At 37.0% G+C, this 15,568-nt stretch overlaps 1 protein-coding gene across 3 annotated transcripts in view; it reads left to right on the forward strand.

Annotated features, from left to right (window-relative positions):
• asic2 (acid-sensing (proton-gated) ion channel 2) overlaps positions 1–15,568 on the forward strand; it is a 368,328-nt gene that overhangs the window by 323,302 nt on the left and 29,458 nt on the right. For all 3 annotated transcript variants that reach the window (XM_051887448.1, XM_051887447.1, XM_051887446.1), the window contains one exon: positions 2,887–3,037. In XM_051887448.1, the coding sequence (XP_051743408.1) occupies positions 2,887–3,037 (151 nt within the window). The remainder of the gene's footprint in view (positions 1–2,886; positions 3,038–15,568) is intronic.

Consider the following 15,568-nt stretch of genomic DNA (forward strand, 5'->3'; position numbering starts at 1 on the left):
TGTAGACTGCTTCTACAAACATTTGTGAAAGAAAGGGTCGCTCTCAGGAGCTCAGTGAATTCAAGCGTGGTACAGTGATAGGTTGCGACCTGTGCATTTGTCCATTTGTGAAATTTCCTCACTACTAAATATTCCATGGTCAACTCTTAGTGGTATCATAACAAAGTGGAAGCAGTTGGGAACAACAGCAACTCGCCAACTTTCTGCAGAGTCAATAGGTACAGACATCCAAACTTCCTGTGGCATTCAGATTATCTCAAGAACAGTGTGTAGAGAGCTTCATGGAATGGGTTTCCATGGCCGAGCAGCTGCATCCAAGCCTTACGTCATCAAGTGCAATGCAAAGCGTCGGATGCAGTGGTGTAAAGCACGCTGCACTGGACTCTAGAGCAGTGGAGACGTGTTTTCTGGAGTGACGAATCACGCTTCTCTGTCTGGCAATCCGATGGACGAGTCTGGGTTTGGCGGTTGCCAGGAGAACGGTACTGAATTGTGCCAAGTGTAAAGTTTGGTGGTGGGTTGTTTTTCAGGGGTTGGGCTTGGCCCCTTAGTTCCAGTGAAAGGAACTCTTAATGCTTCAGCATACCAAGACATTTTGGACAATTTCATGCTCCCAACTTTGTAGGAACAGTTTGGGGATGGCCCCTTCCTGTTCCAACATGACTGCGCACCAGTGCACAAAGCAAGGTCCATAAAGACATGGATGAGCGAGTTTGGTGTGGAGGAACTTGACTGGCCTGCAGAGAGTCCTGACCTCAACCCGATAGAACACCTTTGGGATGAATTAGAGCGAAGACTGCGAGCCAGGCCTTCTCGCCAACATCAGTGCCTGACCTCACAAATGCGCTTCTATAAGAATGGTCAAAAATTCCCATAAACACACTCCTAAACCTTGTGGAAAGCCTTCCCAGAAGAGTTGAAGCTGTAATAGCTGCAAAGGGTGGGCCAACTCCATATTAAACTCTACGGATTAAGAATGGGATGTCATTAAAGTTCATGTGCACGTAAAGGCAGGCGTCCTAAAACTTTTGGCAATATAGTGTATGTCCAGTTTGTGAATTTTATCTTTTAAATCTGATCTTTCCAGTAAATCAAAGCCATTCTGAATGATTCATTATTCGTTATGAGTGAGTCTCATTTGGTTCTTGACTAGAAGGGCAGATTATTAATCAATAATGACTTACATTTCAGCCTGTCCCTCCCACAAAGCTATCATCACATGACTTCAGAAGAATATAGTTGCCTGGACCACTTTTATAATACTTTTATGGGGCATTTGCATCCTTTTGAAAGTATGAAAGCTACCCATTCATTTTAACTACATGAAAAAAAGTAGCCAGCACAGTCTTCAAAATGTCTTCCTTGTGTGTCACAAAACCAATTTCAATAACACTTTACAATAAAGTTGCATTAGTTAACATTATAAATACTTGAGTTAACATGATCTAAGAATTAGCAATAATTCTACATTTATTAATCTTAGTTAATGTTAATTTCACATTTACTAACACATTATTAATCTCAAATGTTGTATTTGTTGACATTAGTTAATGCTCTGTGAATTAACATGAACAAACAATGAACAACTGGATTTTTATTAACTAACATTAAAGGGTTAGTTCACCAAAAAATGAAAATTCTGTCATTAATTACTCACCCTCATGTCGTTCCAAAAAACTGATTCGAAACAAATGATTCGTTAAGCTTCGAAGCTTTATGAAGCAGTGTTTTGAAATTGCCCACCACTATATTGTTGAATAAAGTCGCTATTTTGTTATTTTTGGAGCACAAAGAGTATTCTAGTCGCTTTATAATGTTAAGGTTGAACCACTGTACTCACATGAACTGTTTTAAATATGTTTTTAGTAGCTTTCTCAGCATTGGAAAAGGGAGTGTTATTGCTGGTGATGCAGGCCTTACTGAGCCATCTGATTTATCAAAAAAATCTTAATTTGTGTTCTGAAGATGAACAAAGGTCTTACAGGTGTAGAACGACATTAGGGTGAGTAATTAATGACAGAAATTTCATTTTTGGGTAAACTAACCCTTTAAGAAAGATTCATAAATACTGTAGCAAATGTGTTGCTCATTGTTGGTTCATGTTAGTTAATGCATTAACTAATGTTAATAAATGAGACCTTATTGTAAAGTGTTACGCTAATTTCTTTGTACTGCATCTGTGGCATACTGCCATTTACCACAGGGAAACGCATTATGCTACATACAATACTAATGGCAGCCTATGCGGCATATGAAAATGAAAGCCTTTAATTTGCAGCACTGCAAAAAAATGTTTCAATATGTAACCGTCAAACCTTTTCAAAAGTAAACACTTCAAAATTACAGTCTTGGCTACAAAAAAATAATAATTGAACACAGTCTCAAACCTTTAGAATTACTAACCAATATATTAATTATAGTTATGTGTAATATTTAAACTCTTGTCAGTTAAAAAAGTAAATCCACTTAGTTTTGTTTGGTATCTCTGCAAGGAATACCAGGAGGGCACATGAGGGACAGGACATGAATATTGTATGTGATATGTAAACCACTGTTGATGTGGAGCTGCATGCATTCTGCAAACGCCGCCCACAGGAATTATATCAATATCTTATAACCAGAAGTTCATCCACCTAGAGAATATTCCCATCTCAGGAGGATGATTCAGACAGCTTTACAGCTCAATATATACACATTTTTTATACTAAATTATGAATGAAAGTTTAAGAAATTTACAAGCTTCACATTAATGCTTTATACTCTCTGGCCAAATCTGCCCGCTTTCATTATTAGCGTATTTAGAGTAAATACATTTCATGGAATTTAAACACAGACCAACAGCATGAAATCAAATGAACTTTTTTCTCTCCTTCTCCCTCTTTTCAGGTGTTTACACGTTATGGGAAGTGTTACATGTTTAACGCTGCCGAAGAGGGGAAGACTTTAAGGACTACAATGAAAGGAGGCACAGGCAATGGCCTGGAAATCATGTTGGACATCCAGCAAGATGAATACCTTCCTGTGTGGGGAGAAACAGGTACACGCACATACACACAAACACAGTCAACCCTGATCACACTATGTACACTTGAGCTTTCCCAGAGCTCTCCCTTGCTAAACATCTCTCCTCATTCGCAGGAGAAACTCAGATTGTCTTACAGGTGTCTGATTAGGACAAGGTTTTGTCAGCACTTTCAGTGCGATGCCATCCCCAGGGACACAGTGAATATTTGCCAGAGACACACACCTTGAAGAACAGCTGTGATGCTGTAATGGTGTAGACAAATCCAGTGGGATTCATTATCAAATAGAGGTTCTTGCATCCCGTTGAACTGATCTGATGCATCTACACTTCTCAGAACAGTAGTACACAAAAAACTTCACTTTTTTTGATTAGCATTGTGAAACCCAAGCAAAGCACAGTTTCCCTTGTAGTGTGTACGATATTTCAAAGGAGATGAAAGCCTTTAGGATTAAGAGAGCGGCATTGAGAGTTCCCAGCAAAAGATTCATTAGCATTTGAAAGGTTACAAGTTTAGCTGAAGCTGAATTCTAATTTATTCCGAGAAATAGCGACATACTTTTTCCAACAATGAACAAAACGAATCAGAGCGTAATGACTATACATTTCATCAGCTGTTTTGAAAGAGTGGCCTTTAAAGCAATGGCACGAATTGTACCACGGCTTTATTGCTGCTCCAGGGCTGATATGTAAATCTTTTAGATTTACTTTTTCTTCACATAACTGTGAAGGATATGGACAATAACCAGATATATCTTCTACAATCTGTAGATCTGATCTGTCCATCTGTTGTCAGATCAGCTATTTGGGCAGAGTCCCTTGGGGAGATTTTGTATAAGTGAATATTGAATTCTCGTTCTCTTCTTCACATTCAAATTTGCCACATTGATGATGTACACAAGAACCAATGAAGTTTGCGCACGGTTTCTTTGCTCCTCCTCTTTTCTCCTTATATGATGTCCAGTGTGCTCACTGCACTGCACTGCACTGCTCTTAGGCCGAGTGTCCACCAAAGCGTTTTTAGCTGCTGAAAACGCCTAGCATGTGTACCCCGAGTTTTTTCAATTGAGACGCTTTGCTTGCTATGATACGGAATATCCGCAGAACTACACTGTGAAAAAATTATTTTCATGATTTGTTATCACAACATTTTTTCTTTTGTCATATAAACTTAGATAATTAATGTGGTTCAGAGAACATAATATTTTGAATTTCTGGTGATTAAACCAATCGCCTTCATTATATTAACCCAAATTTTTAATTTCAATGAACTCAAAATTTTAAGGCAACCAGGTAACTTACTTTTTTAAGTTAAACCAACAATTCTTTTTTACAGTGTAGTATCTCATTTCACAGATAGTTTGTTTCTGTACTGTTTCTATATGAAAATGTTGATACAATGTAAAGTATTGGCTCTCTGGCTCTTGCTTTAAATAATTTTGTTCCATTATTTTGCTTGTTGTTGTCATCTGTTGACGTTGTACAGTCAGAATGTGGTGATTGGTTGGTGCTGTATTTGTCCCGCCCCTTCTCCTCTGTGATTGGACGGCTGGGTAAAAAATGACAGTGATTAGCGCTGCGTTTTACCCAAAGTTGAACATTCTTCAACTTTGGGTAAAACGCTGAGCGCTTCAGTGTGAAATAGACGCTCAGCGCCTCGTTACGCTCCTGGCATTTTAAAAATGCAGCACTCCCATTGAAAACAATTGGAAAAATACGCTAGCCTCGGAAAAAACGCTTTGGTGGACACACGGCCTTATTCTCATGCTTATCATTAGAGCACCAGATTTGAATTGCATGAAGATGTTCAGTGTATAATGTTTTAGTCAGTTCCTCACACAAAGCTATCATATGGTTTCAGAAGACTCTGAATATTCCTCATTTGGAACACTTTTATGGTTCTTTTATGTGCTTTTTGGAGCTTGAGAGCTACTTTCCTCTCATCCCACATCCATCTCCTGTTGTGTTCCATATCCAGTAAATGCATGTTTATTTTTGGATAAACTTATCCTTTGATATTGCTCCGGCAAATCAGTTTTCATTTGTTATTCATTCATTTACTTTAGGACATTTGGATAAAAGTCATTGTCTATAATCGAAATGTTCTTTGTACAGAAAATAACAAAACAGTATAGGCTTACTGACAAAAACTTATTTATGTAATGGAAACTTTTCATTATTCAAAAAAAAAAAAAAAAAAAATTAAGTTTCATTGTTTTTTAGTTATAAGATAAGATGATTTTTGGACATAAAGAAGAAACACAAAAATGCAGTTTATGTTTTTCACAGCAGTTTTTTAACAAACTTTTTTTTCTAGTCTCAAAGGAGAACCACTGCATAAAAAGATATTTGAGGAATTCTGTACAGTAGCTGGGATTCCTCATGTTTCCATTAGAAGGGAGGGATAGAAGGAAAGTCAGAAGATCACCAGCTGTATTGTTTACTTTCCCGCGTTTTCATGATCAAAAAGCCAATACCTAACAAAGTTTTTGGAGGGCCATGGGGAAAGAGATGGAGAAATTGAAAATGGGCAAGAGATGAAGAGGAAGTGTGCGCGTGCATATGTAATATTATAAATGTGCTACGTCGCGCTGAAAAATGTTGGCACGTTGCACAAGGAAGATGACACGTCTGAAGCAGAGAAAGAGCCAGTGATAAACTTGCCATCATCTTTTTTAAATTTAAGACATGGAGAGAGATCCCTGAGCCTCACTGAATAAATGTGCGGCCAATCCGTCATTCTGTCTGCCGGTTTCCAACTCTGATGAATGCAGAGTGATGAAGAACGTATTCACTTTGAAAGAAGAAATGGGGAGATAAACAGTATATTATGTAGAGCAAGATTCGGTGTGCTTGAATGGGAATATTTATGTGTATATTGTTTTTTGGATGCAGTGGTGAAGCTCAGCAGTACCATAAATCCAGTCAAAAGATTGCTACATTGCTTTTTTGTTTCAGTACATTTTGCATTCCCTTCTCTCATTTCACTTCTCCTCCCTCTTCGTGTTTGTGTCATGCTTCTAAATTAGAGCCTTCATACTGAATAAAATTACTTTAATATCTCTCCTTGTAGTAATCTTGGATTCTGAAGTACTTAATCTTTCCTGGAAGATGAACATGTTGTCTTCATCTCTCTTAATATGTGTAAAGGATAGTCCATGACTTGGTGTACAGTAAACGGTTATAATGCACGATGTGGAGGCAAAGAACTACCCGACATGAAGCATTTAATACATACTTAGCCATAGATTATCTCCCTAATACCATGGTTACTTGCCGGCTTGGACAAGTTAAAGCTGTCATTGATGTTTGCAGAATTTGACTGGATTGATAAAAATTAGTCAGTATAAGTTGGTTAACTTTCATTAGTTATTTTAGGGTTGTTAAATCTACAATTCTGAAGTAAAAAAGGAGCACTGTAAGATTACATTTATTTCAGTGAATTGAAAGAAAGAGAGAGAACTTGCATGCGTGAATTATCGTATATGCATACGGTATTCAGATACTGTAGACCATGGTATAAATGGTTTAATTACCTGTACATCTGGATGCTCTTGTTTTTCTGAGATGATGCTTTTGATTCAGAGAGCACAGTGCCTTGAAATGTTCCAGCTTTATCAAAAGAGCTTTTCATGTTTGTCTCCATGTTTCTATCTTTTATGTGAATTCTTTTTTATGCTCTGCACCACCCTCTGTCATCACCCTTGAATCTTTTATAGCCACGGTTTGGGTTTGTTTGTGTGTGTCAGGTTTGCGCACTGTTTAGAAGTGATTTGTGAATGCAAATGTCATTATAATTCAAATGTGAATTTAATTAGTAAAGTTAAAGTGAAATTCAAAGAAATTCCTATATCTGCTGTAATTGTAGGTTTTAATATAATAATAATAATAATAATAAATTGAATTTCTCTCTGTATGATTTTTCCCATAAACATGTCATCATACTCAAAACATGGGATATTTCCAGAAGCATGAGATGATAATAATAAGCAATGCTTAAAATGCCACCTGTAAGAATTTGGTATTACATTTATATATTTCATTATACTTAAAGGGTTAGTTCACCCAAAAATGAAAATTCTGTCATTAATTACTCACCCTCATGTTGTTCCACACCCGTAAGACCTTCGTTCATCTTCAGAACACAAATTAAGATATTTTTGATTAAAATCCAATGGCTCAGTGAGGCCTGCATTGCAAGCAAGATAATTTACACTTTCAGATGCCCAGAAAGCTACTAAAGACATATTTAAAACAGTTCATGTGACTACAGTGGTTCAACCTTAATGTTATGAAGCAACGAGAAAACAAAATAACGACTTTATTCAACAATATCTACTTATGGGCGATTTCAAAACACTGCTTCATGAAGCTTTGAAGCTTTACGAATCTTTTGTTTCGAATCAGTGGTTCGGGGCGTGTATCAAACTGCCAAAGTCACGCCCCCCCAGTGGTGAACCATTGACATTTCGCAACACTTATGATGTAACAAAGCCTCGTTTACTGAAATCACGTGACTTTGGCAGTTTGATACACACTCCAAACCACTGATTCGAAACAAAAGATTTAAGCTCCGAAGCTTCATGAAGCAGTGTTTTGAAATCGCCCATCACTAGATATTGTTGAATAAAGTCGTTATTTGTTTTTTTTTTTTGGCTCATGAACTGTTTTAAATATGTCTTTAGTGGCTTTTTGGGCATTGAAAGTTAATTATCTTGCTGTCAATAGAGGTCTCACTGAGCCATCGGATTTCATCAAAAATATCTTAATTTGTGTTCTGAAGATGAACGAAGGTCTTACTGGTGTAGAACAACATGAGGGCGAGTAATTAATGACAGAATTTTCATTTTTAGGTGAACTAACCCTTTAATAAATGAACCTCCATTTTAACAACTAGTGCTTGAAGAGCACTTACAGTGGGTATGGAAAGTATTCAGACCTCCTTAAATGTTTCACTCTTTGTTATATTGCAGCTATTTGCTAAAATCATTTAAGTTCATTTTTTTTCCTCATTAATGTACACACAGCACCCCATATTGACAGAAAAACGCAGAATTGTTGACATTTTTGCAGATTTATTAAAAAAGAAAAACTGAAATATCACATGGTCCTAAGTATTCAGACCCTTTGCTCAGTATTTAGTAGAAGCACCCTTTTGATCTAATACAGCCATGAGTCTTTTTGGGAAAGATGCAACAAGTTTTTCACACCTGGATTTGGGGATCCTCTGCCATTCCTCCTTGCAGATCCTCTCCAGTTCTGTCAGGTTGGATGGTAAACGTTGGTGGACAGCCATTTTTAGGTCTCTCCAGAGATGATCAATTGGGTTTAAGTCAGGGCTCTGGCTGGGCCATTCAAGAACAGTCACGGAGTTGTTGTGAAGCCACTCCTTCGTTATTTTAGCTGTGTGCTTAGGGTCATTGTCTTGTTGGAAGGTAAACCTTCGGCCCAGTCTGATGTCCTGAGCACTCTGGAGAAGGTTTTCGTCCAGGATATCCCTGTACTTGGCCGCATTCATCTTTCCCTCGATTGCAATCAGTCGTCCTGTCCCTGCAGCTGAAACACACCCCCACAGCATGATGCTGCCACCACCATGCTTCACTGTTGGGACTATATTGGACAGGTGATGAGCAGTGCCTGGTTTTCTCCACACATACCGCTTAGAATTAAGGCCAAAAAGTTCTATCTTGGTCTCATCAGACCAAAGAATCTTATTTCTTATCATCTTGGAGTCCTTCAGGTGTTTTTTAGCAAACTCCATGTGGGCTTTCATGTGTCTTGCACTGAGGAGAGGCTTCCGTCAGGCCACTCTGCCATAAAGCCCCGACTGGTGGAGGGCTGCAGTGATGGTTGACTTTCTACAACTTTCTCCCATCTCCCGACTGCATCTCTGGAGCTCAGCCACAGTGATCTTTGGGTTCTTCTTTACCTCTCTCACCAAGGCTCTTCTCCCCCGATAGCTCAGTTTGGCCGGACGGCCAGCTCTAGGAAGGGTTCTGGTCGTCCTAAACGTCTTCCATTTAAGGATTATGGAGGCCACTGTGCTCTTAGGAACCTTAAGTGCAGCAGAATTTTTTTGTAACCTTGGCCAGATCTGTGCCTTGCCACAGTTCTGTCTCTGAGCTCTTCAGGCAGTTCCTTTGACCTCATGATTCTCATTTGCTCTGACATGCACTGTGAGCTGTAAGGTCTTATATAGACAGGTGTGTGGCTTTCCTAATCAAGTCCAATCAGTATAATCAAACACAGCTGGACTCAAATGAAGGTGTAGAACCATCTCAAGGATGATCAGAAGAAATGGACAGCACCTGAGTTAAATATATGACTGTCACAGCAAAGGGTCTGAATACTTAGGACCATGTGATATTTCAGTTTTTCTTTTTTTTAATAAATCTGCAAAAATGTCAACAATTCCGTGTTTTTCTGTCGATATGGGGTGCTGTGTGTACATTAATGAGAAAAATGAACTTAAATGATTTTAGCAAATGGCTGCAATATAACAAAGAGTGAAAAATTTAAGGGGGTCTGAATACTTTCCGTACCCATTGTAATGTCCCAGAATACTCTAATTTACTCAATCAATTACATATTCAATATGTTAAAATTTTGAATGTCAACACATAATATAAAGTCATCTGAAAACTATGTAGTAAACATTTTGTGGTGCTCCATAGAAACATTTGTGGAAAATTCTGCTTTGATGGTTAATTTGACATAATTGAGCTTAGTTCAGAGAAAGTTGAGACAACATGTTTTCTATATATCAAGGAATAAATATCCATACATCAAGGAATAAATATGCATAATTAGTAATTAATGATGCAATCAGTTATGTTTTGATGTAAAACACATTGAGGTAATGAAATTCTGGAAACACATTACTTAAAACCTTTATATAATGCATTATAAAAGTATTCTTAATGCATTAATTATGCCTTGTAATATACCTTATAATGCATTGTATGGTCTTATGAATAATTGTAACCACAGTTATAATAATTGTAACAGTTATGTTACAACTTTATAATGTGACATGGTACATTTCAGATGTAATCTGCAAATATTATAAAGCATTTTAGCTTTAGTTACATTTATTTATGAAAAGATATAATGCATTATAATGTACATTACGAATACCTTCATAATGCCATATACATAGGCTTTAAGTAAAATCTTGTACAAAGGCTTTAAGTAAAAAATTACCAAAATTCATCTGTTGTACAACTGTGTTGAATTTATGTGAATTTAAATTCAGTACATTCCTCTTCAGATTCCAAGTTTAACATCTTGTGGGAATCAAATCAATTCAAATTCAAACTCATGAACTGAAAAAGAACCCATTCAAAATTCTGAACTTTGCTCAACCTTGGTGTGTGTGTGTGTGTGTGTGTGTGTGTGTGTGTGTGTGTGTTACAGTATGTAATATATAGTTGGTCTTGTGAACAGAGTTTAGGAGGAGACCACTAAATCTCTCTTCACACTCTCTTTCTGTCCTTCATGCCTGCACTCTCATCTTGGTTCCTGATCAAAGGCGAATATTTATGCATGCTGCTCAGCATGTGTTGTTTTTCCACTTTGTAGCTGTGGAAGTGCCGGCAGGTTTTCGCGGGTGATCACTAAGTCTGGAATCAACAGCCTCAATCTGTAAAGATATTACATTTCACATGGCAAATATTTGATTGATTTCTTTCCGTTTCGAAACTTTAATTAAACCAGCTTGTTTAATTATTGAGCCGAGGAGCCCAAATTGGAGTCAATAGTTATTTTTAACCAAAAATTGTTTGGTCATGTGCAAATATATTGATTACTGCAATATAGCAGCAGGGAACAAAATGATAATACTTCATGTGTCTTGTTAGAAGAGGCAAAGGAAAAAGAGTCTATACAAATGAAAAACATAAGGCCGATGTGTCATAGATCACTCAATTTGATGATGAGACTCTCAAAATAGGTGTTGTTGACTTTCCTTCTCTCTCTCTCTCTCTCCCCCCCCCCTCTCCACCTCATTCTCCATCATCCCCTCATAATGACCTGTCTTTCATCTGTAATATCTTAAGTGTCAGGTGGAAGAGAAAAGATGCAAAAGAGACAGACTTCAAAAGCATCAGCATGGTTTTGAGTTCTTCTCATCTGTCTGCTAAAGGCATATGTCTGAAGAATGATTCATTTTTGGTTTATCTTACTGATTTATCTCACACACAATAAATAAATGAATTGTTTTAAATTAAACTAATAAATTTGTTTTTTCTATTTTCTGTGTTCCTTTGTTCCCATTAGTTGCCATGGATACTCATTTAACAATCACATCTGTTAGTCTTTGAGTTCATTATCATTGTGTATTTAAAGGTGACCTATTATGCCCCTTTTTACAAGATGTAATATAAGTCTCAGGTGTCCCCAGAATGTGTCTGTGAAGCTTCAGCTCAAAATACCCCACAGATCATTAATTATCCCTGTTGTAAATATAAATTTTTGAGTGGAAGGAAAAACATGCTTTTTTTCGGGCATGTATCTTTAAATGCAAATGAGCTGCTGCTCCTCACCCCACTTTCCAGAAGAGGGTGGGGCCTGTACAGCTCGTGCCTCTCTGCCTAAAACTAACTAAACATCTGTTTGGTTTGGTTTTGATTATCATGTCTATCTTGGCCACACTCACATGACATTGCAGTTCATCAAAGTTAATCATTTGCATGCGTTTTTAAATTTCTCTTACATGTCTTATTGCACGTAAACTGTCAAATACACACAAGGTTATATCAAAAACACACAAAGTTCACAAACACAGTCAGTTATGTCTGTGAACGTAAAGGGAAAGAAAAGAGTGGGTGGATTTTTAGCATTATAGGCAGGTTGTTTACACACACACTGTGGACACACATCTGTGTTCAAATACCTTATAAAAGGGAATTTTGCATAATTGGTCCCCTTTAAGTTCCTAATTTCCTTCAGTTCATTCTCTGGTTTTGTTGTGTTCCACATGCTGTTTCGAATATTTCTTGCCATTTATTTAAATAAAAGACTTATATTTGATCTTCTTTGCCTATGCTCATCAACATATGACACAAAACGTTACACAATGAGCCAGTAGGTGTGCTCGCATGCACTTTCGTTTTCAGACTAAAGCAATAATGTGTATTTTTAAAATGCAGTGTAAACTAAAATTGTACGAACAGATGTGACTGTAGCACGACTTCGTCCAGCATGTCTGCACATTAAATCGACTGTTAAGCACATGCTCCTAAAAATAATATTATATTATTTTAAAATTACAAGGGATCCCGTCTGTAATACTTTATGTGTATGAAATAAAATAACCAATAGCAATATGCATTTCAGAAGTATTTATGAGTAATTATATGGTATTCATAAATGAAAGGGAGCAGCCATTGCATAAGTTGTTTTGGTTTTGGGGAAGTCAGCCCACTTTCCAGCTCTCTCTCTCTCTCTTTTTTTTTTTTTTTTTTTTTACTGTGAGAGGTTTGTAGTTCAAATGTTTACTTCTTTATAACCAAAAGAAAATTGCAACTGTCTGTCAGGATATTTATATCATTAACAGGACAGATTTGGTTGTATTTTATTTTGTGACTTCACTGTAATGGAGAGCGGGGCTGCGGATGAGAGATAGGGAACAGAGTGCTTCTAAAGTCCAATAATTGGTGACCTCTGATTTACAAATCCCAGGACTTTGCACTTTGCACTATGTCAAGTTATATAACAAGACTTATACTGTATATTTGCCCTCAGCATCCCTTTCTAAGAAAAATCCACAGCACAGATCAAAGCTAAACTACACTCTTAAAAATAAAGATTCCAAAAAGGGAGTTTTCACATTGATGCCACATTTTTGGTTCCCCCCAAAAAAACTTTCTGTGAACAGTTCATAAAAGAAAAAAAAATCTTTTGATGACATTTTGATGATCTAAAAGATCCATTTTCCACTTTAAAGAACCTTCTGTGCAAGAGTTTGGACAGTTTGGACAAATGCAGCCTTGGTGAGCATAAGATACATTTTTCAAAAACATCTTACCGACCCCAAACTTTTAAATGGTACTGTTTGTACAGTATGAGTCAGCTTCAAACCAGCTCTCCTATTAAAATGCCATTTTTATGCTATAATAATTATGACACTATGCATTTGTTCACAGCTTGCATTAAATGCAACCAGTACGTTTTAGAGTTTCAATCTGCCATTTTTCACTCGCTCTACAACAGCAGCCAGTTAACGAGCCAACAATTCCTGTACTTTTTCCTGTTTGTGTTCTCTATTCTGTTTCTCTATACTCAAAGGCTTTAATTTGGAGTGACAGATTGTTATCTGGAGCAAACAATGAATTAGCATCACAATACTTTCAACATACAAATAAGAAATTATTCACCAACCTCACCAACCTAACAGCAAACATTCACATCTCATCATTAACCTGCAGAGACACATGACACATTCTTTCTTACATCCCACACACATACACCTCATTACTGAGATACTGATAGTGCTGATGACGACTGTAGTGAGAAATAGTGAAAAACTGAAGCCTTCTTCACAACCAAATACAGTCTATAATGAATAGTTTTCTTCCCTATAGCATCACTTGTCATTGATTAATTGGGTTGAGAAATTAATGACTCTGGTTCTGAATCAGATTCTGCTTAAAGGTTTTGGTTCCTTAATAAGCCTGTTAATGATTGTTTTAGTACTTGGAAGGAAACACACAAATCACCACAAACACAATGTGCATTTCAAAACAAGTTAAACAAAATAAAAGGATTTCATTATTCATTATTAATCATGTTGTTCCAGATGTGATCATTTATTATTGTTCAGCGAGTGAAATCCAGTCATTTCAATAGAAATACACAATAATGAATTTTGCATGAGGGCAAAATATCTCCCTATGCAGATTTCCCAACGGATTCAAGTTGGTCACTTTCATTCGTCACATTGACCAACAGAAAGCTGCTTGATTCAAAAGTGACTTCTGTGTGAACTGTGCCTCATGAATCACTACACAATAGACTATAGACCTTTTTTGTCTGCGAAATTTCACTAGTATGACCAAACCTTTAACAAAAGGAGGAATTTTGAAGAATTTTCATACAGCTCTTTTCATTAAACTGACAATTCACTGACAATTCAGCCGTGACAATCATGGCTGCCAAATATAACACCATATAATTCTGTTTATTCTAAGTCTTCCAAAGCCATAAATGCTGAAGAAATGACTTACAATCAATTTAGACTACACTGTATTTGTCTTGCATTCAATGCAGTGCCATTCAACTAGTGAGGACAACACAATAGTGTTGTCAGTTTATTGGTTTTGTAGTATTTCATAACATTCTTCCTTTCTGTGCTGGAGGGGTCTTTCTTTCATCACATTTAAGGACACAAGAACACAACTGAGCTAAAAATAATTTCTTATGTCATGGCGCAGTAGGCGCAGTAGATGCAATAGCAGCGCCACCACTGAAGCAGTGCAGGAAACGTTGCCTGAGTATTTTAGTTCATTCTTTCATATTTGACAAGCTACACTTTGGTATGTTTGATATGGGACACATAAACACACACACTGCTGAAAGTATTGACTCGTCCCAGTGTGTGTGTGGCTGCTTGCAGCTGCTGTCATGGTGTGTTTCCATCAGTGCCTTGGCCTCTGGAGTGTGAGTGGAAGGTTGGGGGTCTTTGTGGCTGTGCTCTCCTGTTATAGATGGCAGTTAAGATGCCTGCGAGCCTGTGGGGGTCCTGATGACTGAATGAGGCCTCTCTCCTCACCAGGTCTTTGAGAACAGATGAGGCGAGCGGGGGAAAAATGATCACATCCCTCGCAACCAATATTACAGGCTAGCGAGGCACGGCTAATCAAACAAAATGACAGATATTAAATGTGTGAGTGTCCTGTGAGTTGTGGCAATGCATTTGAAAGAAAAAAAAAAACAGAGGAAGGCTGTTGAATAGGTCTGGTTTCCTGACACTTTTTCTCTTTTTTATGTGATTGCATTGTGTAGTGTTGAATGATACTAAAGCTGGTCTTTTTTCACATTTACACTCTGAAAAATAAAAGTTCCAAAAGTGATACCATTTTTTTTTCAGTTTTTTTTTTTTTTTTTTTTTTTTAGAGTGAAGAACATTTAAATAATCTAAAGAACATTTGTAAGTTATTCGGGGTCTTTTGACCCCAAATGACATTTGCTGAAATGAAAAAAAACATTCCTTTCATCTAAATGGCATGAGACTTGATGTTGTGGTTGACATTTTCATTTGCTCTACAAACAAAAAAATAAATTTGAATGATATCTTTGTATGTTAAAAAGTCCCAGGATGTTTGCATTGAAATGAATGGGGAAATGAAAAAATCGATACTTTTTTTTTTTTTTTTCAAATAAAAAGTTAAATCAGCCACAACACAAATACACAGAAGTGAAGTGGCAACCCTATAGCACATCCACAATGTGGAACGCTCATGCTCACACACACATGCAAAAAAAAGTTGGCACGGGGGCAACAAATGGCTGAAAAAGCAAGAAAATTTAAAAAGATTTAGCTGGGAG

Source organism: Ctenopharyngodon idella, chromosome 3 (genome assembly GCF_019924925.1).
Source record: "Ctenopharyngodon idella isolate HZGC_01 chromosome 3, HZGC01, whole genome shotgun sequence".
In the NCBI taxonomy this organism is placed as follows: domain Eukaryota; kingdom Metazoa; phylum Chordata; class Actinopteri; order Cypriniformes; family Xenocyprididae; genus Ctenopharyngodon; species Ctenopharyngodon idella.